Raw genomic sequence first — 27,673 nt, forward strand, 5'->3', positions numbered from 1 at the left:
AAGTATATGTTGCCCACTGATAAAAATATTCACACTTGCTTTAATCAAATGGTAAATATATAAATGATATACTTTATTCAATGACAGATATAAAGATTATGGTCCTGCCTTATAAACACAATGAGCTACCACCCATCTCACTGTAGGAGTCATGTGTAAGACAATCGCCTATTTTTAGGTAATGTGCTTCAATAATATCGTAAATATGAGACTAAAGAAAATATGAATTCAATAACTACAAAGGATAGCAAAGGATGTTATCTGTAAACCGGCAACCACACAAACCCCAACCAGATATACAATGATAATCCCCAATGCAATTCAACCACCTCAAGCACACATGGCATTGCCTCAGGGAACAGTGTACCATACTCTGGAGTATTTCAGGGCTTTTTCTGTGATTGCAATCAAACTTTCTAACATCTAGCCTTCTGACCCAAAAACTTGGGCTCCTCATCAAAAAAAATTTGATTGTGGGCAACATGTTCTATATTCCTGCGCTTCAGCCTATAAATATGTGTAACAAATAGTAACATGTGTAATGTGCAGCAACATGCATAATTTATATCCCCCATATATGCCATTTCCATCACATCCTGGTTTTAGTAAATAATAATCAAATAAACCACATGTAGTATACTCTTTTATGAAAAACTATTCTTATTTGAGGTGGTCACAACCCTCAAAAAAGAGCTGTGCTAATTGCCAATGTACCAAAATGTGTGGTACTGTTTAGAACAAATACATGAACACGTATATCCCCTACTATTTTGGGGAAACAAACAAGCTAAATGAAGAACTAGACATCTGTATCTGAAGTTTACATATAGACCTGCTCTTATACCCACTACACAATTTCAATTGCCAATATATTGTCATGGTAAGGAGATTTGGAATTAAGTATAGCACATCTACAGTTAAGTATAAGTGGTTATCTTGAATATATGTTTGTAGTGGAAATTGAAAATATGGTATAATTCAACAGTTTTATATAATTGCTTTCGATATTCTGACATACAACAACACTTTTTACATTGTGTGTGAGTATGTCCTACATGTATGTTTTTGCTGTTTCATAATACCATGTAGTATTCTACCACCTGTACCAATTTAATATTTAAATGACTAAAAATGTCAATTGTAGCAACATTAGAGCAACACTGTAGATGTTCATGCATTTGATATAATACCCCCTACTGGTATTTCAGCTTCAGTATCTCTCCTCCTTATTTTTTGTAAATGTAATTAGGATGTGCTTTAGGTCATCAATCACAAAATAATTTCTCTACTTTCCTCTCTCTAGATGGATGCCCAGGTCTTTGTTATGGTAATGGAAGATGCACCCTTGATCAGAATGGATGGCATTGTGTTTGCCAAGTTGGCTGGAGTGGAGCAGGCTGCAACATTATCATGGAAATGGCTTGTGCTGATGGCATGGATAATGATGGTGGTATGTGCTTCACATTTCAATTATTCCTATATATAGTGAACAGCAATGTTTTATAGCATACACTTTCATTTGTTATAAACCAGATAACTAATTATTAGCCGCCTGACTTCTGGGAACGGCAAACTTCATTATTCTAAACCATTTATTTACTATTTGTCCAGAATGATGCAGAGGTTCCTAGCGTGGTCAGTGGAAATAGGAGTAGGTCTGAGATCTGAGGGCCACCATGGGGAGCTTTTGTTTCAGAAAACCAGTACCTCTGTCTTGCCCGTGTTGAGCTTCAAGAAGTTGTTCTTAATCCAGTTGGTGACATCTATCCATCCAGTTGTGGAAGTTGGTCTTTGGGTTGGTGGTGTCTATGGAGAGGGAGAAGAATAATTAGGTGTCTTCGGCATAGGATATGATGTTGAATCCATAGGTTTTGGAAATGCTGGCCAGAGGAGTCATATACATGTTGAAGAGGGTTGGGATGAGCAAGGGTACTTGGGAAATTTCACAGATGATTTCTTTGGGTTCGGAGGTAAAGAGACAATGTGGAATTTTTGCATTTTTCTGGTGAGGAAAGAAGATGCCTATTTTGTGCAGCTTTGTTATGAGAGTGAGGTGGGAAACTGTATTGAAGGCTTCCAAGAGGTCAAGGCAGATCAGAGCTAATTTGTCAAGTAGGGTTCAGGTGTCGTCTTTTGCCACAATGTGGTCTGTCTCGGTGCTGTGGTTGCTGCGGAATTCGGATTGGGAGGAGTTGAGTTGGAGGTTCAGTTCAAGATGTGAGGAGAGCTGTTAGTTGATGGCTTTTTTCTAGTACTTTGGCCGGGAGCAGGAGCAGGTAGATTGGTCGGTATTTGTTGAAGTTGCTGGGGCCAGCCAATGGGTTCTTTAGTAGGTCATTGTTTCTGGTCTTCGGGGAAGGTGGCCATGCAGTTGAGGTGTTGAAAAGATGGTGAGTACGTGGCTTCACCTAGGTTGAAGATGTGAGAACATGGGTTGGTAATGCCCCCGAGTGGACTGAGTTCATTATGGAGACGAGATATTGTGGGTGAGCTGGTTTCATTCGGTTAGTTGGATGTCTGTGGTTGTGCGGTTGTGATTTTGCTTGAAGAAGTCATTGGTGTTGTGCTGGGGTTTGAAGTTTTTATGGATGTTGGTGATTTTCTTGTGGAAAATGTTGCAAGGTTGTCACAGAGTTCTTGTGAGGAGTTAATGTTGTTTGTTGCAGCTGAGGGATTGGAGAATTCGTTGACGATGTTGTAGAGTTATTTGTAGTTAGTGGATCTTGAGTCAATGCTCGAGGCTAAAGCCTTTTTATTTGATTCTCCCAACTGTCTGAGGACTGTCTTGAAGGTGGTCTTGTTGATTGTGTCCTTACTGGTTCACAATGTCCTTCCCAGTTACTTACAGTGTTGTTTAGTGGTTCTAAGGTCTTCAGTGTACCAGCTAGCCTGTTTAGTGGACCTTCTGTGGGTGTTCTTGTTGATGGGAGCAACACTATCAGCACAGGTGGTGTTCCAATTGTTGAAGTTTCTGACGTTCTGGTCTAGGTTGTTGGGAACATGGGGTGGGTGGTGCTGAGGGCATTTATCCATGTGTCCTTTGAGACTTTGCTCCAGCTGCAATAGGGGGTTTGTGCAGACTAGGGGTGGAAGCCGGTAAGCTGGTGATATTGAAGTGGACAATGGAGTGGTCGGTCCAGGTGAGTTCCGTGGAGTGGGTGCACCTAATGCAGTCACTGAAGGTGAAGAAGATGCATGTGGCCAGCAGTGTGTGAGGGGTCATTGTTGAGTTGGGTGAGTCCGATGTTGTTTGATCTGTTGATCAGGATGGCAGTGTTGATGTCATTGTGGATGTCGAGATGGAAGTTGAGATCACTGAGGAAAATGTAGTGGTTGGAGTCAATGGCGAGGGGGGCGATGAAGTCAGCGTTCAAGTTTCAGAAGGCTGGTTGTGGCCTTGGAGGCCAGTAGGCGAGGGTGCTCACCATGGTGGTTCTGCTGTCTGTATGGAGTCAGAAGCTGAGGTGTTCCATGGCAAGGGGGATATCTTCATTTGTGGTGGTGCATTGGATGGATTCCTTGTGTATGATGGTGATCCCTTTGCCACACTTTTTGATGGGATTGCTGTGGGCGATCTTGTATCCTTTGGGTATTGTGGTGGTGATGTCAGGAGAAGAAGAGGACGTTGGGTGTTAGGTTGGAGATGAGGTCCCAGATCGAAGGGTTGTGTTTGCATAGTGAGCATGCATTAAGAAGGGTGCATTTGAGTTTGTGTTTTTGTTCCAGTAGTGTCTGTGGTGTGTCTGGGGTGGGGCTGGTTGGCGGGCTGGTGTGTGTTCTCTGGCAGGCGAAGTGGTGGTGGGTTCAGGTGAAAGTTCCTACTGTGAAGTGGCACAGTGTGCACTGTTTTGTGGCGTCTGGGGTCGAGGACGTTGAGCTTTACAATCCTGTATCTGCACGGGGCAGAAGGGCCAAGGGCCATGTGCTGGGTGCAGTGCAGGCATGGACAGCCAAAGCTGGACTTGTCTTTGGCTCGCCTTTGGCATGCACGTGGCTCGCCCGCAGTGCGCATCTACTGCACCGCCTGCATTAAGTAGGTTTTGGGGTGGGCAGGTCTTATCTTGGCATGTAGAGTATCAAATGTTCTTGTAATACTGTACTTATCTGCACTTTCAATAACTCTTAACTTGAACTCTGCTGACAACCCTAAATACCCTATTGATGGGTTGCAGTGAGACGTGACCATCTGCCTGCCATAACGAAAAGGAATAGCTTCCTCAGATGTGGCAAGAACGGCCCAAACCTACCCATGGCGCTCACCACATCTGATTAAAGAGGACAAAAGACAGATGTAAACTTTCTCTGGCTACTGTTTAGTTCAAGAGTTGGGCATTAGTTCTTGGCAGAGAAAGCTAATCTTGCTTATCCTGACATGGGATTACTGAGAACAGTTCTTTTCAGTGGGACATGGCAGTGGAATATGTCATTCATTCTCCATCAGACCTGCACACAAACTATAGGGCTTTTTTTAGATAGCATGTATTTGAAAATGTATATTCTAAAACATAATCAGGCCTCAATATTTTAAAATCGGATCATTAGTCCCAAGATTCCCCTTCTGTCTAAGGTTTTGTGCAAACTTGGGACACATAATGAACATTTTCACAAGAACTAATTGAGCTACAGTACATGCAAGACAATATTTTAGCCATTTGTTAAGGCAATGATTTCACTGATTCCTCCCTATCTGAAGAGCTTGAGGAGCAGTAACTGGAGCAAGTGTAGTTTGCAGAAGGTAGACTTGACTCTCATGAATCCTGATCGGGTATCATAGTGATTCATCCTAGCCATATCTTAGACAGTTTTTTTAAGAAGTGAAAAGGGTTTTACTGTAATTTTGAAATGCTTCAAGAACATTTCTGGCACCCTTTCAGTTTTGGGTGATACAAGTATTAGAGTCAGATACTGCTCACCAACACTATTATAAATGTGTTCTTGAGGCTACCAGAGTAGTCGGAGGAAATGCCAAATGATATCTGCCTACATTTGTAATAAAACCTTAAGTGGGTGAGTATCATGGGGAACTGACTAAGTGATGAAAATCCCCCAAAATCAATAATGTAGGCACTGAACTTAAGTTCTTCAATTCTCAAACTATGTATCAGTTAGGTTCAATTTATCTGTGTTGTATGCTGGACTAAATTCAAGTTTAAAGTGTAATGCGTTGGTGTATAATGATGAAGGACAAAATGTTATTTCTGCATTGGACAGCGATATAAAGTTATCACATTTTGTAAATTATTTTACAAATGTTTATTGAAATATTAAATAAAGATACTTATTCATTACATATGATAACTGATGATAACCGTTTGCCCTTATCTTTACTTCCATATCTTAAAATCCTGTAGAACAGGAAGAACATGTATATTAATAATTAGGGTGAGTCATATCAACTTTCATGACAGATATTGTGGGTGCATGAATTCTTCATTTTCTAGCTCATTTGCAACTCCATCAAGGAGTAGGTGTGCATCTGATCAAGAAAAATGAAGAATGTGTCTATATTTGTACCACTGTTGTTGTTACATTTGCTATCCAAAACAACTTACGCGTTTGTGTTTTGGCCTTGGTTCATGAAATGATTCAAATCACTAACCTGAAAAAAAAGATGAATTTGTAGTAGGACATCCCACACCCCAAACAAGAAGTAAAGTATTTGCACAATTTCCTACTTTTGAATGTGACACACATGCGCAGCAGACTTTTAAAACCAAAGATTTAGGAGAAGGCTCTGGAAAAAAGGAGGAGAGAGAAGGATTGCAAGAGTAGCTCTGAAAAATACGAGTATGGAACATAGCCATATCTGATGGAAGTGTGAGGGAAGGTGTTCCTTTACCTGCAGATACATCTACCAGGCCATGAAATGAAAAACAACAGTGTTAATGTATATTGGCCCACATGCATCATTGTGTCATTTTGCATTTCTTAATTTGCGAAAAATAAGGAATCGCAAAATAAGAAGTGCAAAATGCTATGCATCATTTTTTTCGGTATTTCTTTGTGATTCGGTAAAAATCGCAATTTTTACCGAATCCCAAAGAAATACCGAATTCTTAAGTTAATTTTCGCAATTCCCATTGATTCCTATGGGCCAAAAGGCCCATAGGAGTCAATGCAAATTGCGAGTGGCACTTAGAAAATTTCATGAGTGCAGGGGGGGGTCCAAAGGACCCCCCCATGCACCCCTGAAATGTATTTTTCGCATCATGTTTCACACACACATGTCCTAAGGACATGTGTGTGTGAAACATGAATGTTGAAAAAAAAACATTTAAAGCAATTTAAACACTTTTTCCAAATTTACCGAGTGGTTCAACCACTCGGTAAATTTGGAACCCTAATTGCGAATTTCCACTTGTCAAAGTGATGATGCATTGCTTTTAAGAAGTCGCACATCTGCGACTTCTTAAAAGCACCCGCAATTTTAGAACTCGCAACAATGTTGCGAATTCTAAAATGGCTTCATGCATCCCAAAAAGCACTTTTGCATTCGCAAACGGCCGATTTTAAGGAATCGCACCGTTTGCGAATGAAAAAGTGCTTGATGCATGTGGGCCAGTATCCACTTAGTAGGCAGAAAGAGACCTGGGCATAAAATCTACGATTTTCATAGGCTTCGTTCTATACTTGGAACTATTGTACATTCTAAATAAGTTAGAAATATATGCAACTCATAAGCAGAAACAAACAAGACACTGGTTTGTAGCAAACATTATGCAATGTGCAAATGGACCGTGCATTATTGTAACGGGCTCTCATGATATATTTATGAGTCTTTGTGTATATAGATATATATTTATACATATATTACAGTGGCGTTTGCCACTGTGTAGTTATAATTATGACCCGGTTTCCATTTTTATAGGAAATTGACTTTTAGGTAAGAAAATAACTTTGGCACCATTTGGCGCATCTTCACAAAAAAAAGTTAAGCCAACTTAGCTCCTTCCGGGAAAGTTTTGGTCTGATCTGTCAAGTGGGACACAAGAGAAAGCGGGGGTCCTAAAACATATTTACCCATGAACTTTCCCATGGGAAAATGTGACCGCAATTCAGCCAAAACAGCTGCATGGGAAGATACTAAGGGGCATATCATCAAGCGGCAGCGATATTTATCGCTGGCCGCGCTTAGCGCAAGTTTTCCCATCGCCAGCTATCGCTGGAATTGATCGCAAAGCTAGCACTATATTAACAAAATTCCAGCGATAGTGGGGAAATGGCCAACATCGTTGGAAAACCAGTGATGTTTACTTGTAAACGGCGATAACCTTGCTGATACCACCCTGTGGTCGTATCGCCACAATCCACCCCCAATGTTATGTATACATAAGTCTGGATTTTAGCAGAAGTTAAAATCCACCGATAAAGGCCAGTCAGCGTGATTTTGTCCATCGTTACGCCGGCTGGGCCATTGTAGGTAATATTGCGAAGCTGCCTTTGCGATATTTATCCATGGAGTTCTGTTAGGAACACCTACTTTGTATCTCATTAGCAATGCAAAGTTAGGCGTGCTGGAAACGGGTGCTAAGTTAGCAAAACACGCGCTAGCATGTCCTTGTTGATAAAGCGATAAAGTTATCTCCCCTTTTCGCCCAAAAACAGACGCTAAAGCGGTGAAATGTTTATCGCCAGCCCTTGATAATATGCCCCTAAATTTGCCTTTACCTAGAAATTGTGCTTTTGTTATTTGGTTCAGTAGCTTTTGAGAAATTAAGGTTGAAAATGTATGTACAAATAAAGACACAAAATCAACAACATCAGCCGTTTAAGGACTACGACACTCAGTGTCTGAGTCCTCAAAATTAACTTATAACACGCATAAATCCCTCTCAGAGAGGTATCTCAGCTCAGCGGAGACCAATGAGCGAGGTAGCATTAGTGTTGGAATAGCTTGGTTTTAAGAATGTTTCTGAATAGAAGGTAATCAGTGCACTTCTGTATGTGAGTAGGAAGTTTTTTCCAGTAGCAAGGGGCCAGGTAGGAGAAAGGCCTCCCTCGGGATTCATTTTCCTGATTCGGGCACAGTAAGAAATGACTTGCCCATCAATCTTAAAGGTCTGCCTGGCAGGTAAGGAATGAGTTTCTCCCCCAGATATCTGGTTTCCTTGCTGTTTAGAGATTTATGCACTATACAGATGATCTTTAAAGTAGAGACTCATTTACGGTGGCAAGGACAGCATTACAATGGTCCAGGTGAATGATCACCACAGCTGGGACTTAGGTTTTGCACCCCAAAAGTGGGAGTAGAGGAAATACCCTACGCAACAGACTCATCTATACAAGCAGGTGCCAGTGGTAGCCACAACCTGATCTTTCATAGTAGGAGTCTTGTTCCAAGCAAATACCCTTTTTTTTACTGAGAATTTGGGGGTAGGTACAGCACTCAAATCCAGAGGCCACCAGTCCAGGGACCAGAGCAATTGAGCTCTACCGAAGAGCATGATCTCCATTTTGCTGTCGTTTAGCTGAAGAATATTCCCAGCCATTCAAGCCTAGATGGCTTTCATCCCGTCTGCAAATCGTGCTTTCATAGTGGGAAGGGTCTCTTTCAAAGGAGATTAGGAGTTGGTTACTGTCTGTATATGAAAGAGGTGTAAATCTGTAAGCTCTGATGGTTTATGCAAGGGAGGCTACATGTATGTTAAATAGTGTGGGGCTAAGACATGAGCTCCAAGGCACCCCATTGTTGAGTTCTATGGTGCAAGATCTGTATGGACCCAGATTGATAGTGTGGGTTTAATAAGATAGGAAACTCAAACCATTGTAGAGCTGTGCCATGGATGCCTATCTCCTCCAGTCTCTGGAGCATTCTGTGATGAGATACCATAGCAAAAGCTGCTGATAAGTCAAGCAGCACTAACAGTGTAGACTTGTTTTCATCCTGAGAACATCTGATAGAGTCTGTGACTGCTATAAGAGTAGTTTGAGTGCTGTGCATAGGTCTGAACCTGGATTGGGAGAAGTTTAGGATCCTATTGAACTCCAAAAACTACGTAAGTTGTCTATTAATTTGTCCTTCAAATAGTTTTCTCATCAAGGAGAGAACTGAAATAGGGAGATAATTTGACATGTCTGATGCTGGAAGATTTGTCTTGTTATGAATAGGAATGACATAAGCAGCTTTCCAGTCTAACTGGATTTTATCCAAGCTTATCAAAGGATTTATTAATGAGCAGATGACCGGGTCAAGCTGATCAGACAGAGTTGCTACTATCTTAGCTGGAATAATGTCTAGTGGATACCCTGATTTCGCTACTTCCAAGGCTTTACAGATGGAATTCGGCTTGAGAAGTATCAAATTCTCCCGGGTGCAGGTCTTTGAGAGCGTATGGATTCAAAGCTTGTTAGGTTAACTGGGCTAGGAAAGTTGTTATAGCTCAGATTGACTTTTGTCTTCAAAGTGGTTTGCAATGGCATCGCATAAAAGCTTGTGAAGGTAGGGTATCTGTTGAGCAAGCCTGTGGATTGATGAAAGAATTGTGGACTTTATATAGCTCTTTGGAAGAGTTCCCAGCCTGTCCAAGTTGCAGTGAAATATGTGCTTTGCTTGCTTTCCTAATGTTGCCATGGTACTGTGCTAAGGTTTTTTTCAAAAACCTCTCTATCAGAGAAGTTATGAGCTTGTCGCTATAGTCTCTCCAGTTTTGTGCACCAGGCTTTGTCCCAGCACAAATTAGATGAAAGTTAGTTTTTTATAGGGGCTAGATTGTTAATAGGTGTTTTGAAAGATGCATGATTACCCGCTAGTGCCTCCTGAACCTCTACAGCCTCCCCTATGATAGTAGTAGTAAATTCTTTGGTGAAAGCGTCAGGTGTGACTTTACGCCATTGTCTCCTGCATTTTGGCTAAGGTTTATTTTTTTAATATTCAGTTCCACAAGCCAAGGTGATTCGAAATTTGATTAGTGAATGATCTGTCCACAGGAGGGGAAAAGGTGGCTTACAGGACACAAGGGGATAATTAGTAAAAATCAAATGCAAGGTTTGGCCTGCAGTATGCGTGGGATCTTTGACCATTGTTCAGGACCTAGCGTGGACAGGATGGCGAGGAGTTGCAATGCCTCTCTATTTAAGTATGTACATTGAAGCCCCCTAGTAAAATAAAGCTTTTTGATGCCAGCACATGAGTAGCAATAAGTTCAATGAGTTTGTGACTGAAGTCTCCAGTAGGACCAGGGGGGGGGGCGATAAACAAGGGCTCCTTTTCAAATAACCTGGGGAGAGAGTTTCACCTTAAAGAGACTGTTGGACCTAGTTTACCCAAGTCTACATAAGGTAGCTTGGCACAGTAGTGGCTACAGCTAACTCAAGGCGTTGGTTAAGTGCTTACAAGTCTCACCCACAGTAACTCAGTGATGAACCACTAAAATAAAAGACACAACACCGATATTTGGAAAAATACCGTTACCTTTTATAAAAATAATATGACTCTTTGGATTCAAATTATACAGGGTACAACATCAGTTTCGCTCAGAAATAATCATTACACTTTTGTCTTGGAGAAATACATGCCACTCTTCTTGCTGTGGAAAAATTACAGTAAAGCACAGTCTATTGTCAAGGATTCAGTAACGAATAAATAACACTCTTCTGGAATTAAAAATACCCCAAGAGAATTACACTATGCAGTGTCACTTTACATTAATAATCACTGTTATCAACATTTCATCATTTGAACCTGCCAAATCCCTGGTTACTCCATTACCCCAGGGCTAAGATCTCCCTCCCCTTCTCTGCACCTTTACACAGAGCTAGGATGCACACTCAAAGTAATCTGCAGGGCTATAAATGACTGAAGATAGTTCCCCACTGGGCAAGTACTGTCAGCGCTCTATTAACAGTAGATTATACTTCATAAACCTGTAAAACTGAGGTTGGGGTTATGGAGTTGTTATCCCCTCAGTTACTGTGACACAGTTTAGAATTTAAGCAGACAACACGTCAGGGCACCTTGTTAAACGCTAGATTTGGTAGGTTTTTATCATTAACCCACCAGGGCACAGCACCTTTCTTTCTCACCCCCACTCTCCTTACTGTCACAGTGGCAGATCCGCCACAGTCCTCCTCTCTTGCCTGACAACCGGCCTCCAAAGATTTAATCCAGCTTCCCTGGTTAGCTTCTCAGCTTGGGCTGGCGCTGGGGCAGTTAATGACACAACTGAAGGGGCTTGCCGTGGTGTCTCTCCCTTCCCTGCTGCTCGGAGCGCTTCTCCTGTGGTGCGCTGTGGCAGGGACAAGGAGGGGCACTTAATGTGAGGAAGCGCCAAGCGGGCTCCCCCGACGATCGTCTCCCTCGGCGTTCTGGGCGTCTTCTGCGCACTCCGGCTCGTTCACGCAGCCGCGGGGAGGTAGTGTTCCGGCGGGAAGTCGGCGCTGGTCACCTGCTCACTTCACCCTCTTCCACATGCGCTGGAGCATGCGCGGTACCGCCGCCGCTAGCGTCTCCTTTAGGGGCCTGCTCGCTCTCCACGTCGTCTCACAGGAATGAAGGAGTACGTCGGCGCGGGCGCGAGGGACCAGTGTTCACCCTCGGCGCCGCGCTAACTCCGCTTCTGCTCACACCGTCTCCCACTTCACCTGGCTCCAGGGACACACGGAAGGGAGCGAGGCGCTCGCTCAACAAGGCCACACAGGCTCCGTAGCCACTCGCCTTCCCTCCTAAGCCTTGGGGAACACCAGGCTCAACACGGGGCTAGAGCCGGCTTCTTCACCACGCTGGTAAGTGAAACACTGCCAGAGGGGGGGAAGTCAGGAAAGTCCTTAAGTAGCGCGTTCCCACAGGAATCAAGAGGGTTCAAGTATAGAGGGGGGCTTCCACCTCAATTGGGACAATCCCTTCAGTAGCAGAAGGTGGTTGGGGAGGGATTGGTCAGAGGCTGAAGGGGGAACAACCCTCTGAAGAAACCGTCTGCCTCAGAAACAAACTAGCTGCTCTCAGTGTGTCCAACCTCCTCTCACCACTGCCTCACTCCTCCACTCTGGGGTCAGCACAAAATGGCTGCTGGTCACTGGCCTTATATAGGGTGGCCTGAGACCTGCAGAAGTCTCTAGTGGATTCTAGAAAGTTCCCTAATGTTAACCTATGGACCTGTCCTCCAGTAGTTTCCGTTATGGCAGTTGGTGGACACCATCTTAGGTTCCTGGAGATCCCTAGATTTTCAAGGGGCCTGACTAGGCCTCACAGGTTATGAGGGAAAAATGGCGTCATCGCCAAGGAACACCTAGTCCCCTGACAGCATTAAAAAAATCCTGATGGACATATGTAAAAATAAAAATAGAAACTCTGGGAGGCTAAGGGGGACAAAAATAAATAATAATGGTTAGAGTATCCCCAGAAGCAGACAGGTCTAACACGCGTCCCCCCCAGCTGAAAGTGGGGAGAACTACCCAACCCCTTGGGAGTCCTCATCACTAAGGCGGAAATACCTGGATAGACCGTCTGCATTGGCATGGTCCGTCCCAGGTCGGTGTTCCACCCTAAAGTCCATTCCCTGTAGGGAGATGGACCACCTCAGCAACTTGGGATTCTCCCCCTTCATTTGCATCAGCCAACGAAGGGGGCGGTGGTCAGTCTGAACTAGGAAGTGCGAGCCAAACAAGTATGGCCGCAGATTCTTCAGAGCCCAAACCACCGCAAAGGCTTCTCTCTCAATTGTACTCCACCTCCTTTCCCTGGGGAGTAGTCTCCTAGACAGGAAGACCACGGGTTGATCCAAGCCCTCATCATTTAGCTGCGATAACACTGCCCCAATGCCATGTTCTGACGCATCTGTTTGGACAATGAATTCTCTAGCAAAATCAGGGGCCTTGAGAATGGGAGCGGAACACAATGCTTGTTTCAAGGTCATGAAGGCTCGCTGGCAAGCCTCCGTCCAGACTACCCGTCGGGGTTGCTTCTTGGAAGTAAGTTCAGTGAGGGGAGCCACGATAGTGCCATACCCCTTCACGAAGCGACGGTAGTATCCAGTGAGGCCCAGGAAGGCTCGGACCTCTGTTTGAGTCTTGGGGGGCTCCCAGGCGATGATAGCCTCAATCTTTGCCTGGAGGGGCTGCACCGTCCCTCTGCCCACCAAGTGACCTAGGTACACCACCGACCCCTGTCCGATCTGACACTTGCTGGCCTTGATTGTCAAGCCAGCCTGTTGCAGGGCATGAAGAACAGCTTGCAGGTGCTGCAAATGGTCCTCCCAGCTGCTACTGAAGACAGCAATGTCGTCCAGGTATGCAGCAGAAAAAGCTTCCATTCCAGAAAGGACCCTGTTCACCAGCCGCTGAAAAGTGGCAGGGGCATTCTTGAGCCCAAAGGGCATCACACGAAATTGGTAGTGTCCCTGAGGTGTAGAGAAGGCTGACCTTTCCTTCGCCTCCTCGGTAAGGGAAATCTGCCAGTACCCTGAAGTTAGGTCAAAGGTACTTAAGTATTGAGCAGCTCCCAGCCGGTCAATAAGCTCATCCGCCCGTGGGATGGGATGTGCGTCAGTTTTGGTTACTGAATTCAAGCCTCGGTAGTCCACACAGAATCTTAATTCAAGTGTGGTGCCTGGTGGGGCAGCTTTTGGTACCAAAACCACCGGGCTAGACCAAGGGCTTCCAGAAGGTTCAATCACTCCCAGCTCCAGCATCTTGGCGACTTCACTCTTGATGCTGGCCTTCACCTTGTCCGACAGCCGGTAGATTTTAGACTTCACAGGTGGGCTGTCTCCTGTGTCCACGTCATGGGTACACAGGTGGGTCCTACCTGGGACAAGGGAGAACAGAGAAGAAAATTGCTCCAGGATCTGGCGGCAATCACTCTGCTGTTCAGGAGTTAGGGATGGCGAGAGAATTACTCCCTCCACCGACCCATCCTTTTCTTGGGACGAGAGAAGATCAGGGAGAGGTTCACTTTCTTCTTCCTCTGCTCCATCGGTTACCATCATCAAGACAACCTCGGGCCTCTCATGATGTGGCTTGAGGCGATTGGCATGCAGCACCCTGTGGGGCTGCCTCGGGGTCTTAAGATCCACCAAGTATGTGGACTTCCCCTTTTTCTCCAAAACCTCAAAGGGGCCTGTCCAACGGTCCTGGAGGGCATTTAGCTCTCCAGGTTCCATTACCCACACTTTCTGTCCAGGCTCCAGTTCCACTGGGTGAGCGTTGTGGTCATACCACTCTTTCATAACTGCTTGGCTGGCCTCCAAGTTGTCTGAAGCTTGCTTCCACAACTTAGCCATTTGGCTCCGGAAGGCCAGCATGTAGCTCACCACGTCCTGGGGAAGCTTCCTGGGAGTCCGTTCCCATCCGTCTTTCACCAGGCTGAGAGGTCCCCGTACAGGGTGCCCGTACAAAAGTTTGAAGGGGCTGAAGCCCACTCCCCTCTGTGGCACTTCCCTGTAGGAAAACAAGAGACAGGGTAGGAGGACGTCCCATTTCCTCCGCAGGCTCTCAGGTAGACTTCGTATCATACCTTTCAAGGTTTTGTTAAACCTTTCCACAAGACCATTGGTTTGTGGGTGATAAGGAGTGGTAAACCGATAGGTAACACCGCACTCCTTCCACATAGCCCGCATGTACGCTGAAAGGAAGTTAGTCCCCCTGTCGGACACAACCTCCTTAGGGAAACCCACTCGGGTGAAGATCCCCATCAGGGCCCTTGCCACTACAGGTGCAGTGATGGTCCTCAGAGGTATTGCCTCTGGGTACCGTGTGGCATGATCCACCAAAACCAGTATGAACCGGTGACCAGCTGAAGTTGGTGGATCCAATGGCCCTACAATGTCGATGCCCACCCTTTCAAAGGGGGTGCTAACGACAGGTAGTGGTTCCAGGGGAGCTTTTAGCTTCACCCCTGTTTTCCCACTGGCTTGGCAAGACACACACGTCCGACAATATGTATCAGACGCCACTTTCATTCGAGGCCAGTAGAAGTGGGGGACAAGCCGGGCAAAGGTCTTGTCCTGTCCTAGGTGTCCTGCCAATGGTATCTCATGAGCCAGTTCCAGTAGAAAGGCTCTAAAGCATTGAGGGACCACCAAGGCTCTGGATGAACCATGGCCAGGTGCCTTGGGCTCACTGTAGAGGAGTCCATCATCCCAGTAAATCCGGTAGCTCCCTACAATGTTTCCTGCTGCCTGGGCGTTGGCCTGTTGCCGCAGCCCCTCGAGAGTAGGACACTCTTTCTGAGCTTCACAGAACTCTTCTCTGGAAGGACCTCCCTCCACATGCCATTCAGTAGGGATGGGTAGGTTTTCCAGTGAAGTAACATTCTCCCCTGTGGACTCCAGATCCACCTCCGCAGGTGGCCCATCTGTCTCACGAGGTGGAGATGTCGAGGCAGGGTCCTCCAGCCTCCTGTCCTTCTCCTCTCTGGCAGCCGGCTGGGCCATTGTTCCAGGCTCCAGCGTAAGTGAACTCCCCCTTCGGGCAGTCGCTGACCTTGTGCTGACACAAGTCCAGTCAGGGGGTCCCAGCATCTCAGAGTGAGTCTGGTACTCCACCCTCCTCCAAGCATTGTGCTCCATATCATTCCCTAACAGGCAGTCAACAGGCACGGCAGGGCTTACGGCAACTCGAAGTGGACCTGCAACCCCTCCTCACTCAAAGGGAACCTCAGCCACAGGGTAGTGGCACAATCTGCCGTCAGCCATTACGGCGGGATGGAGTACATCTGGGATGACCTGCTCTGGAGACACCAGCTGACTCCTTACCATAGTCATGCTGGCTCCTGTATCTCTCAGAGCCTCCCCTCTACGACCATTGATGGTGACCCACTGCTCATACTTAGTAGTATTAGAGGGCAGTTGGGTCTTTGGAACCATCTCCTTCTCTCCCAGGGACACTAAAGTGACACCCGCCCGCTCCCCTCCATTAACCAAAGGCATCTCCTCCCCGAGCACTACACTAGTGATTCCCGGGGCTTTTCCTCCAGTGGGAGGGGGTGGTCTTTTTGGGCATCTCACATCTCCTTTATAGTGTCCCACACCACCACACTCAAAACAATGAACAACCCTTGGCTGCTGGCTTTGGCCAGGGGTAGGGTTGCGAGGGGGGTTACTCTTGGGGATGAATCCTCTGCCCCTTCCTTGCGAAGTATTTTGTGGCCCTTTTGAGAACTCCCTCTTAGTTTCCCCTCCCTCTTTCTTCTGGGGGGCGCCCTGTCCATGCTTCTGGGAATCCCCTCCAGTCCCCTTAGTCGACACCCGGGTACTAACCCAGATGTCCGCCTCCTCAGCAAGCTTCCTGGGGCTGGTCAGCTTGCTGTCCACCAGATGCTGTCGTAGTTCGGGAAGACACTTCTCGAGTAGGTGTTTCTTGAGTATGAGGTCATATAGTCCCTCATAGTCCCCTACCTCGCTGCCTCTCACTCAACCCTCCAGGGCCTTCCTTGAGTAGTCCAAAAAGTCTACCCAGTTTTGCGTGCCTAGTTTGTGGCTGCCCCGGAACTTTTGTCTATATTTCTCAGGGGTCAACCCAAACTTCCTTAGCAGCGCTGACTTCATAGCCGGGTAGTAGGTCTGTTCACTCTGATCAAGGGCCAACAAAGTATCCCTGCCAGTGGGGGGCATGTATTTATATAACCCACCCCCCCAGTGGACTTCCAGAATCCCATGGGCCCTCAGTGAGACCTCGTAGGCGGCTAGCCATTTGGCAATGTCATCACTGGGTACATAGCATGCCATAATATCTTTTGGTAGGTACGGTCTGGGTTCTCTGGTGTTGGTCTGGATATCGCTGCCACCATTCTCTGGTTTGGGGGTTCGTAGGTTTAGGGCTTGTAAATCCATCTCTTTGATGGTCCGCTCATGCGCCAACCTCTTTTCCTCCCTCACCATGTCCATCCTGGCTAGTTCTATTCTCATCCTCCTCTCCTCCCTCCTATCTTCTAACTCGGCGTCGGTCAGGCCCCTCTCTGAGACACTACTGCCCACTCTGGAAGGTGTCCTAGGACCTGTTAAAAGGTTCTCCCCTCCCGACTGGCACAGTGTTGCGGTCTCCAGGACAGTGTCCTTGTCACTCCCCTCAGGATCTACCTCCTCCCCGGAATGAGCCTCCACCCATGCCAGGATACTGGTCAGCAGCTCAACTTTCCTGGCGCCTTTCTTGAAAAACACCCCCTGCTGCTGACACCATTCCTTCAATTGGGTCACAGTATAATTTTCCAGCTCTTCCACATTTATCTCCATTTCTATTTGGAGTATAAACTTCTACCCAGGAGAAATCCACAAAGTGACCTGGGGTCAACCTCCACCCACCGCCAGAAGTCAATTTAGAAAAATCAAAATTTAAATTAGGAGGGCCGCAGGGAGAAAACTCCAGGTGAGGTCTCGTGGTTGGCACTGCGTTACTAATAAGTGAGTGTAAGCACAAATCCGAGATCCCACCGCTGAAACACCAATTATGTTGGACCTAGTTTACCCAAGTCTACATAAGGTAGCTTGGCACAGTAGTGGCTACAGCTAACTCAAGGCGTTGGTTAAGTGCTTACAAGTCTCACCCACAGTAACTCAGTGATGAACCACTAAAATAAAAGACACAACACCGATATTTGGAAAAATACCGTTACCTTTTATAAAAATAATATGACTCTTTGGATTCAAATTATACAGGGTACAACATCAGTTTCGCTCAGAAATAATCATTACACTTTTGTCTTGGAGAAATACATGCCACTCTTCTTGCTGTGGAAAAATTACAGTAAAGCACAGTCTATTGTCAAGGATTCAGTAACGAATAAATAACACTCTTCTGGAATTAAAAATACCCCAAGAGAATTACACTATGCAGTGTCACTTTACATTAATAATCACTGTTATCAACATTTCATCATTTGAACCTGCCAAATCCCTGGTTACTCCATTACCCCAGGGCTAAGATCTCCCTCCCCTTCTCTGCACCTTTACACAGAGCTAGGATGCACACTCAAAGTAATCTGCAGGGCTATAAATGACTGAAGATAGTTCCCCACTGGGCAAGTACTGTCAGCGCTCTATTAACAGTAGATTATACTTCATAAACCTGTAAAACTGAGGTTGGGGTTATGGAGTTGTTATCCCCTCAGTTACTGTGACACAGTTTAGAATTTAAGCAGACAACACGTCAGGGCACCTTGTTAAACGCTAGATTTGGTAGGTTTTTATCATTAACCCACCAGGGCACAGCACCTTTCTTTCTCACCCCCACTCTCCTTACTGTCACAGTGGCAGATCCGCCACAGTCCTCCTCTCTTGCCTGACAACCGGCCTCCAAAGATTTAATCCAGCTTCCCTGGTTAGCTTCTCAGCTTGGGCTGGCGCTGGGGCAGTTAATGACACAACTGAAGGGGCTTGCCGTGGTGTCTCTCCCTTCCCTGCTGCTCGGAGCGCTTCTCCTGTGGTGCGCTGTGGCAGGGACAAGGAGGGGCACTTAATGTGAGGAAGCGCCAAGCGGGCTCCCCCGACGATCGTCTCCCTCGGCGTTCTGGGCGTCTTCTGCGCACTCCGGCTCGTTCACGCAGCCGCGGGGAGGTAGTGTTCCGGCGGGAAGTCGGCGCTGGTCACCTGACGCGAAAGCGTCTCTCACGAAGGCCTGCTCACTTCACCCTCTTCCACATGCGCTGGAGCATGCGCGGTACCGCCGCCGCTAGCGTCTCCTTTAGGGGCCTGCTCGCTCTCCACGTCGCCTCACAGGAATGAAGGAGTACGTCGGCGCGGGCGCGAGGGACCAGTGTTCACCCTCGGCGCCGCGCTAACTCCGCTTCTGCTCACACCGTCTCCCACTTCACCTGGCTCCAGGGACACACGGAAGGGAGCGAGGCGCTCGCTCAACAAGGCCACACAGGCTCCGTAGCCACTCGCCTTCCCTCCTAAGCCTTGGGGAACACCAGGCTCAACACGGGGCTAGAGCCGGCTTCTTCACCACGCTGGTAAGTGAAACACTGCCAGAGGGGGGGAAATCAGGAAAGTCCTTAAGTAGCGCGTTCCCACAGGAATCAAGAGGGTTCAAGTATAGAGGGGGTCTTCCACCTCAATTGGGACAATCCCTTCAGTAGCAGAAGGTGGTTGGGGAGGGATTGGTCAGAGGCTGAAGGGGGAACAACCCTCTGAAGAAACTGTCTGCCTCAGAAACAAACTAGCTGCTCTCAGTGTGTCCACCTCCTCTCACCACTGCCTCACTCCTCCACTCTGGGGTCAGCACCAAATGGCTGCTGGTCACTGGCCTTATATCGGGTGGCCTGAGACCTGCAGAAGTCTCTAGTGGATTCTAGAAAGTTCCCTAATGTTAACCTATGGACCTGTCCTCCAGTAGTGTCCGTTATGGCAGTTGGTGGACACCATCTTAGGTTCCTGGAGATCCCTAGATTTTCAAGGGGCCTGACTAGGCCTCACAGGTTATGAGGGAAAAATGGCGTCATCGCCAAGGAACACCTAGTCCCCTGACAGCATTGAAAAAATCCTGATGGACATATGTAAAAATAAAAATAGAAACTCTGGGAGGCTAAGGGGGACAAAAATAAATAATAATGGTTAGAGTATCCCCAGAAGCAGACAGGTCTAACAGAGACATATTTCATCCCAATCCTCAGAGGGTCTCTATGAGGGAGATTTTTAAAGAGTCTTTAGAAATAATTGCTATTCCCCCACCCATTCTTCCTTCCCTACCAAATCCCAATATGCAGTGATTATTTGGAAGTGCGATCGCAATGGAGGGAGCAGTGGTAGGTTTTCGCCAGGTCTCTGTAAGAAATTCCAGATCAGGTGATGTGGAGTTCACCATGTCCCAGATTTCAATCCCGTGTTTGGGTACCGATACCTTGTCCCCCTAGTCCATTACCCCATTGGGCAAAAACACATTTTTTAAAATAGTGTGATGGTAGTACTGAATAAGTGATATAAGATGTTTAAAAAAAGGCAGGCTTTTGCCCTTTCTGGTTTGAAGCCACCCAGGATTGGCCATTTTTAAGGTAACATATCTGGAGTGCAAAAAACATTTAAGGGGAAAAATTCTGTTTTATGAATATTAAGTTTGTAACCAGAAATTGTGGAATATTTTGTAATGATTTCTAATAAGAAAGGGATCGAAGAGATGGGGTCACTAATAAATAATAGTACATCATTAGCATAGGCTAAGGTTTTGATAGTAACATTCTTCAGCATAATGCCTTTAATATTATCACATGGTATTATTATGGTGAAGGAAAGGTTCAATTCCAAGTAAAAATAAAAGTGGTGAAAGAGGGCAACCTTGCCGTGTGCCTCTAAAAAGGGAATAGCCTAGCAGTGGGAGCAGAATATAAGGCGGAAATCATACGAATAAATAAGGGACCAAAATTAAATGACAATAAAGTCCAAAATAAAAATTGCCAATGGATTTTATCAAAGGCTTTTTCTGCATCCAAAGCCATAATTCCTGAAGGAGCAATTAAAGTATGACTTTGTTCAATTACATGCAGTAAAGCTCTTGTATGATTTGCAGAATATCTATTCTTCATAAAACCTGATTGATACGGGTGAATAATAAAATCAAGAATAGGGGCTAATCGAGAAGCAAGGATTTTAGCATATAACTTACAATCTTGATTAATTAAATAAATAGGACGATAATTGGATACTAGGGTAGGGTCTTTATCAGGTTTGGGAAGTACAACAATTAAAACATCCGTAAACGTGCCTGAAATGGTACCAGAAGAACCAAAAAAAGTAAAGAGTTGGAATAAGTAAGGTAGGAGTTGGGATTGGGATTCTTTATAAAATTCAGTTGGAATACCATCAAGGCAAGGGGATTTATTTCTTGGGAGAGATTTTATAGCTATTAAAATGTCCTCAGCAGTAATGGGTAAATCTAAACCAATCTTATCTGATTGTGAGATTTTGGGCAAATCATAAGTATGTGAAAAAGAATGAATTAAGGAGGTATCAAGACAATCTGGATTATTATATAAATTAGAGTAAACGTCAAAAAATTCATTAACAATATCATTGTGAGATAATGCAACTTTACCATTAGAACCTTGAATAGAAGTAATCTGCTTTTTATCTTTCTTAATACATAGATAATTCGCTAGGCACTTCCCAGATCTATTTTCATTAAAACAAAATTTAGCATTGGATTTGGAAATTTGGACCCCAGCTCTTTTACTAAGGATCAAATTAAATTCATATCTAAGTTTTTGCAGCTTAGGCCGAATTTGAGGATCATTGGACGTAATAAATAATCTTTCAAATTTCGCTATTTGCTTTTCCAAATGTTTAATATGAGCATTAAAAGTTTTATTCTCATAGGCCATGATAGAAATAGTAACACCCCTGATATATGCTTTAAAGGCGTCCCATCTATTGACCATAGAAGTGGAATCTTCAGGATTAAACAAAAAATTATCTTGAATGGCCTGTATGATTTTTGGTTTATTAGGTCATTAAGGACAATGTTAGTATTCATATGCCATCGAAATTGTTTTGCAATCGTGGAGGACAGATTTAAAACCAACTAAATCAAGGCATGATCAGCGATATCAATATTACCAATCTTAGGATTTGTAGTAGATTGAATGAGTTGCTTAGAAATTAGAAAAAAATCAATCCTAGAATGTGAATTGTGGGGATTGGAGAAAAATGTAAAACATTTGTCAGTAGGAAAATGCAAACGCCAAATATCTGTCAATTTGGTGGTGTGGAGAAACCATTTAAAAGCATGAAACACCCTAGGAAGACAAAATTTAGTACTAGATAACCTATCTAAGAGTGGGTCAGCAATAACATTAAAATCCCCTCCAACAATTAACGGAACATTGCCCAACTTTAAGACTTCTGTGGTAATATTAGACCAAAAAATAGGGTCGTCAGCTGTAGGACCATAAATATTAAGTATAAATAAAATGGAATCATGAAGTTTAATTTTAACTATAACCTATCTAGCTTCCGAATCTGAGGTTTTGCTTAAAACCTGGCAATGTAATATGTTTGCAAAAAAAAATAGCAACACCATTTTTTTTATCATTAGCAGAGGATGAAACAATAGTATCTACCCACTTTTTGTTCATATAATTTAATAATTTATCATCAATATGCGTCTCTTGAAAGAAACAAATATCAGCCTTACAACTACCTAAGTAATCTAAAATGTTGGTACATTGAACTGGGTGACGTAAACCTTTGACATTTAGAGAAACAACTTTAATATTATGAATATTAGCCATAATGAAGAGATGAAAAAAAAGATTGACAGTAAGGAAGTAAGAGGAGGTGAAGAGAACAGAGATAGTAAATAGAAGAAAACAGTAACTCTAACTGTGAAAAGGGAACAGGAAGAAAAATTAACAGGGAGAAAGGAACAAACAAAGTACATTAATATCAGGAAAGAAAGGCACATGCGTTCTACAAGTATGACCAGAACCGTTGGAGCCCACAGTATATAAAAGCAATTATCATGTCAGAACATAGGAACTTTTTTTGAAGTCAAGTATTAGAGTCATGAGTATCCATGGAATGGTGCGATTGTTGATCTAAAAAGCGACGTAAATCATCTGAATGGTGAAAGGATTTTGAGAAATTGTCTTTCCAAATCCGCATAGTAGACGGGTCAAAAAGACCATATTTGAACTCAAGACTTCTCAGTTGAGGACGCAGCGAAGAAAACTCCTTGCATATTGCCACAGTCTCTTTTGCTAAATCCTGGTGAATGAAAATTTTATTCCCATTAACCATCAAGGAAGGAATCTCCCTCGCAGCTTTCTGAATCAGGACTAAGTGGTGATGTCAAACAACTTTGAAAATCATTTGACGCGGTTTAGAATGCTTAGGATTGCGATGTGAAGGAATCCTGTGAGCCTTATCAATCTCAAATTTTTCAGGAAATTTGATTTGTAGAAGCCCGGAAGCAAATTCTCTAAATACATCCTACAGTTATTACCCTGCACTTCTTCTGGCAAATTAAAAATGTGCAGATTGTATTGCCTGTTACGATTTTCCAAGTCTAAAAGTTGTGTAGACATTGGCAATATTTTTGAAACAAGAGGGTTAAAAGTGTCAAGCTTAGTTTTATTATCCTGAATTTTAATGGCATTATCAGAGATTTTCATTGATAAACTCGCCATTTCTTTACGAACATTTTTAATTTCTGACGCAATTGAGTCAGTATTAATGCGAAGAGCTTGATTTTCCTCTAAAACCAGTGATAATGAAGGTTCTGCTGATTCAACCGCCTTTGATTTAATTGGTGGAGGAGAAACTTGTTGCCTTCTTTCGGGATGAATAGGATTTTTATTTTCCATTTTAAATATGGTATAAAAGTCAATAATTTAAGTGAAAAACTAAACATAGGAGCAGAGATATAATGCAGCAGGAAGAAATCTGTAGTAAAGCTGGTGCAGCAGCTATACTAGGCTGTGGGAGTGGCTAGACCCAAGCCAGGCCCTTTCCTGGAGTCAAAGTCAAAGTCAAAGTCAAAGAATTTATATAGCGCACTACATACCCAGAGGGTCTCAAGGCGCTTAGGAAGGGGAGGAGGATTACTTGTCAAATATCCATGTTTTAAGTTGCTTTCTGAATGCTAGGTGGTTCTGGGTAAGGCGAAGGTAAGTGGGGAGTGAGTTCCATGTTCTAGCAGCCAGGTATGAGAAGGATCTGCCTCCCATGGTGGTCTTGTTGATGCGAGGTACAGTGGCGAGGGCTTGGCTGGAAGAACGTAGTTGGCGGGAGGGGGTGTAGAAGGACAGTCGTGAGTTGAGACATTCTGGTCCGATGTCGTAGAGTGATTTGTGTGCGTGGGTTAGCAGTCGGAAAGTGATTCTCTTATTGACGGGTAGCCAGTGGAGGTCTTTCAGGTGACCAGAGATGTGTTCGTTGCGTGGGATGTCTAATATGATCCTGGCTGAGGCGTTTTGGATTCGTTGGAATTTCTTCTGGAGTTTAGCGGTGGTACCTGCGTAGAGGGTGTTTCCGTAGTCCAGTCGGCTTGTGACCAGAGCATGGGTGACAGTTTTCCTGGTTTCGGTGAGGATCCAGCGAAATGTTTTTTTGAGCATGCGAAGAATGTTGAAGCAGGATGAGGATACGGCGCTGACTTGTCTATTCATTGAGAGTGAAGAATCCAGGATGACGCCTAGGTTCCGTGCGTGGTCTGTCGGGATGGGTGCTTTTCCAAGGGCTTCCGGCCACCAAGAGTCATCCCATGCAGAGGGGGATGTACCTAAGATGAGGACTTCTGTTTTATCTGAGTTCAGTTTCAGACGGCTGTGTTTCATCCATTCGGCAACTTCTTTCATTCCTTCGTGTAGGTTAGTTTTGGCGGTGCTGGGGTCATTGGTGAGAGAAAGGATTAGTTGAGTGTCATCCGCGTAAGAGATGATGTTGAGGTTGTGTTGGCGGGCGATGGCCGCGAGGGGGCTCATGTATGCATTGAAGAGGGTGGGGCTGAGTGAGGATCCTTGTGGTACGCCACAGATGACTTCAGTGGCCTCGGACTTGAATGGTGGAAGGCGGACTCTCTGGGTTCTTCCGGTGAGGAACAAGCCGATCCATTCAAGTGCTTTTCCTTGTATTCCGATGTTACTGAGGCGTTGTAAAAGGGTGCTGTGGCAGACTGTGTCGAATGCTGCAGAGAGGTCGAGGAGGATGAGGGCGACTGTGTCTCCATTGTCCAGTAGAGTTCGAATGTCGTCTGTTGCTGCGATGAGGGCGGTCTCAGTGCTGTGTTTTGCTCGGAAGCCAGATTGTGAGGAGTCGAGGGATTTGTTGGCTTCGAGGAAAGCGGCGAAATGGTTGTTGACAGCTTTCTCGATTACTTTGGCCGGGAATGGAAGGAGCGAAATGGGGCGGTAATTTTTGAGTTCGGTGGGGTCCGCTGTGGGTTTTTTCAGAAGGGCGGTGAGTTCAGCGTGTTTCCAGTTTTCCGGGAAGGTGGCGGAGTTGAAGGAGCAATTGATGACGTCTCGGAGGTGCGGTGCTATGACGGAGTCTGCTTTGTTGAAGATGTGGTGAGGACATGGGTCTGTGGGGGATCCTGAGTGGATGGAGTTCATCAGGCGGATGGTGTCCTCAGTGGAGATTGGGTTCCAGTCGTTAAGGGTGTTCACGGGGGAAGAGTGTTCAGCATAAGGTTGGGTGGGTTGGTCTCCGGGTTGGTTGTCGAAGCTGTTGTGGATGTCTGCAATCTTGTTGTGGAAGAATGAGGCTAGGGAGTCGCAGAGGGCTTGAGAGGGGGTGATGTCGTTGGAGTTGGCCGAGGGATTGGAAAATTCCTTGACGATGTTGAAAAGTTCCCTGCTGTTGTGGGCGTTGTTGTCAAGTCGATCCTTGAATGCTGTTTTCTTGGCCTTTCGGATTAGTTGGTGGTGAGTGCGGGTGGCGTTTTTGAAGGCGTCCTTGGTGCTAGTGGTTGGGTCTTTTTTCCAGGCCTTTTCAAGGGAGCGGCAGAGTTTCTTGGACTTCTTAAGATCATCGTTGAACCATGAGGCCTTCTTGTTGCCAGGTTTGCTTTGACGTTTTTTCAGTGGTGCTAAGGTGTCGGCGGTGTTGGATAACCATAGGGTGAAGTTGGCGGCGGCTTGGTCTGGGTTAGAAGAGTGGGCTGGGGTGTTTAGAAGGAGTGATGAGGAGATCTGGTTGGTGGTGATTTTGTTCCAGTTTCTTTGCAGAGTTGGTTGGAGGTGGTTGGTGGGTTTTGGCTTGTTGTAGGTGAAGTGAACGCAGCTGTGGTCAGTCCAGAGGAGATCCGTAGTGTGGCTGAAGGAGACATGATTGCTGGAGGTGAAGATGGGGTCGAGAGTGTGACCTGCGATGTGGGTGGGGGAAGTAACCAGTTGTTTAAGTCCGAGGTTGGCGAGGTTGTCCAAGAGGGTGGTGGTGTTGCGGTCGTTGATCTTTTCAAGGTGAAAGTTGAGGTCTCCCAGAAGGATGTAGTCTTTGGAGGGGAGCGCGTGAGGAGTGATGAAGTCCGTGATGTCTTCACTAAATTTTGCGCGGGGTCCTGGTGGTCTGTAGAGGAGGGTGCCTCTGAGTGTGGTCTTGGGGTCGATGTGGATCTGGAAGTGAAGGTGTTCGGAGTTGGCGAGGTTGGCGTCAGAGCTGGTTGAGATGCGGATTGATTTCTTATGGACGATAGCGATTCCTCCTCCTGTGTGGCCGGTACGGTCCTTGCGAGTGATCTTATAGTCTTCAGGGATGGCGATGGTGATGTCTGGGGCGGAAGAAGCGTTCATCCATGTTTCTGTTAGGAAGGCGACGTCCGGGGAGATGGTGTCTAGTAGATTCCATAGGTCAATGGCGTGTCTGTGGACCGAGCGGGTGTTGAGAAGGATGCATTGTAGGTGGGTGGGGTCGGGAATCTGTGGTGTGGTCGTAGTGGAGATGTTGTCGGTGCCGCTGAATTTGCAGGAGTAGCAGGAGAAAGGTCCATGGGTGTGTCCAGGAGCGGCTTGGACGCAGTTGGGGGCGCGACCGGGGTTAAGGGCTAGGAGGGTGGCGGCATCGTAGGTAATGCGGGAGGGCTGGGCAGCGCGAGGGGCAAGGGGACTGGCGCTGGGCGCGGTCCAGGCGCGGACGGGCGTAGACGGGCTTACCTTTGGCGCACCTTCGGCGAGGCCGTAGCGCGTGGACGCTGCGCGTGGGACCATCAGACATAAATGGAGAGTGGAGGGGGCGGAGCGTGGGAGGGGCAGCTGGGAGGCGGTATCGGGGAGGGTAGGCGGGCCAGGGGAGTATACACCAATGGCAATGGGGAATGGGAATGCAACGTGAAACGGGGCAGAGAGGCCACAGACGTTCGAGGGATAGTAAACAAAGAGCGCTAATGCTGTTTAAAGCCAGCAATACTAGGCAGCACCTTCAATTCAGCTACTCTTATTCGGAGTTAAATTGCAGGATTACACAGATGCGCAAATCCGAGGGCGAGAGAAGGCGCTAGATACAGTTGAAAGCGCTAGCAATACGAGGCAAAACAATGCTAGGTACAGTTGAAAGCGCTAGCAATACGAGGCAAAACAATATCACACTGCGGTGTTAATCAGCGCTGGAAGGAGGGTCACGCTCGGGCTCAGAAAGCAGGAAGCGTGTGGGAGCGTCCGCAATGGACAGGGTCCAGTCGGTTACTTCGCCCCCCTGACAGACTGACCTGGCTGAGCTGGAGAGCAGAGCTGGAAGCAGAAGCACAGGCAAGAAAAAACGCTGCAAATTGCATAAAAGCCATCCAAAATCATCAAATCCAACAGGTAGGGCCTTTAAAACATAAGCAATCTCAATTTCGCCGATTTTCCAACACAAATTTGGCGTTAAATAGATAAAAACGGGTCTGATGCGCCGGACCGCTCGTGCGTCTCTCAAGTCCCTGTAAAAAATTGTTCCAAGCAAAATGAACATTGTTGAATAAAAGCATCAAACTGAAAGGTACCCTGCAGAACTAAGCTAAAGTGAAGAAACAAACAAGACCTATGTAAAAATGCCTGGCATTGTTGAAAACATTCAGATACCCTTCCCTCGAGTAGAGCATACACCTCCTTGATTGAAAAGGAAAGGCAGTAGTTCAAGGCTCAAATCATAGTAGCATGGAATGAGAAAGCACAATATTCTTCAACATAAATTTCTGCATAAATCAAATACAGTGGGCGTTTATATTCACAGACCAATTACAAACACCTCTCTGGAATTCAATGAGGACATTAATCAGAAGATTAAATGGGGCAAGGCATGTACAACTCGTATCCAAGCCTTTGTACCAGATC

At 45.7% G+C, this 27,673-nt stretch overlaps 1 protein-coding gene across 1 annotated transcript in view; it reads left to right on the forward strand.

Annotated features, from left to right (window-relative positions):
• TENM1 (teneurin transmembrane protein 1) overlaps positions 1 to 27,673 on the forward strand; it is a 1,327,579-nt gene that overhangs the window by 752,223 nt on the left and 547,683 nt on the right. The window contains exon 14 of the mRNA XM_086918499.1: positions 1,304 to 1,450. Coding sequence (XP_086774625.1) covers positions 1,304 to 1,450 — 147 coding nt within the window. The remainder of the gene's footprint in view (positions 1 to 1,303; positions 1,451 to 27,673) is intronic.

Source organism: Lissotriton vulgaris, chromosome 4_1, assembly GCF_964263255.1.
Source record: "Lissotriton vulgaris chromosome 4_1, aLisVul1.2, whole genome shotgun sequence".
Lineage (NCBI taxonomy): Eukaryota > Metazoa > Chordata > Amphibia > Caudata > Salamandridae > Lissotriton > Lissotriton vulgaris.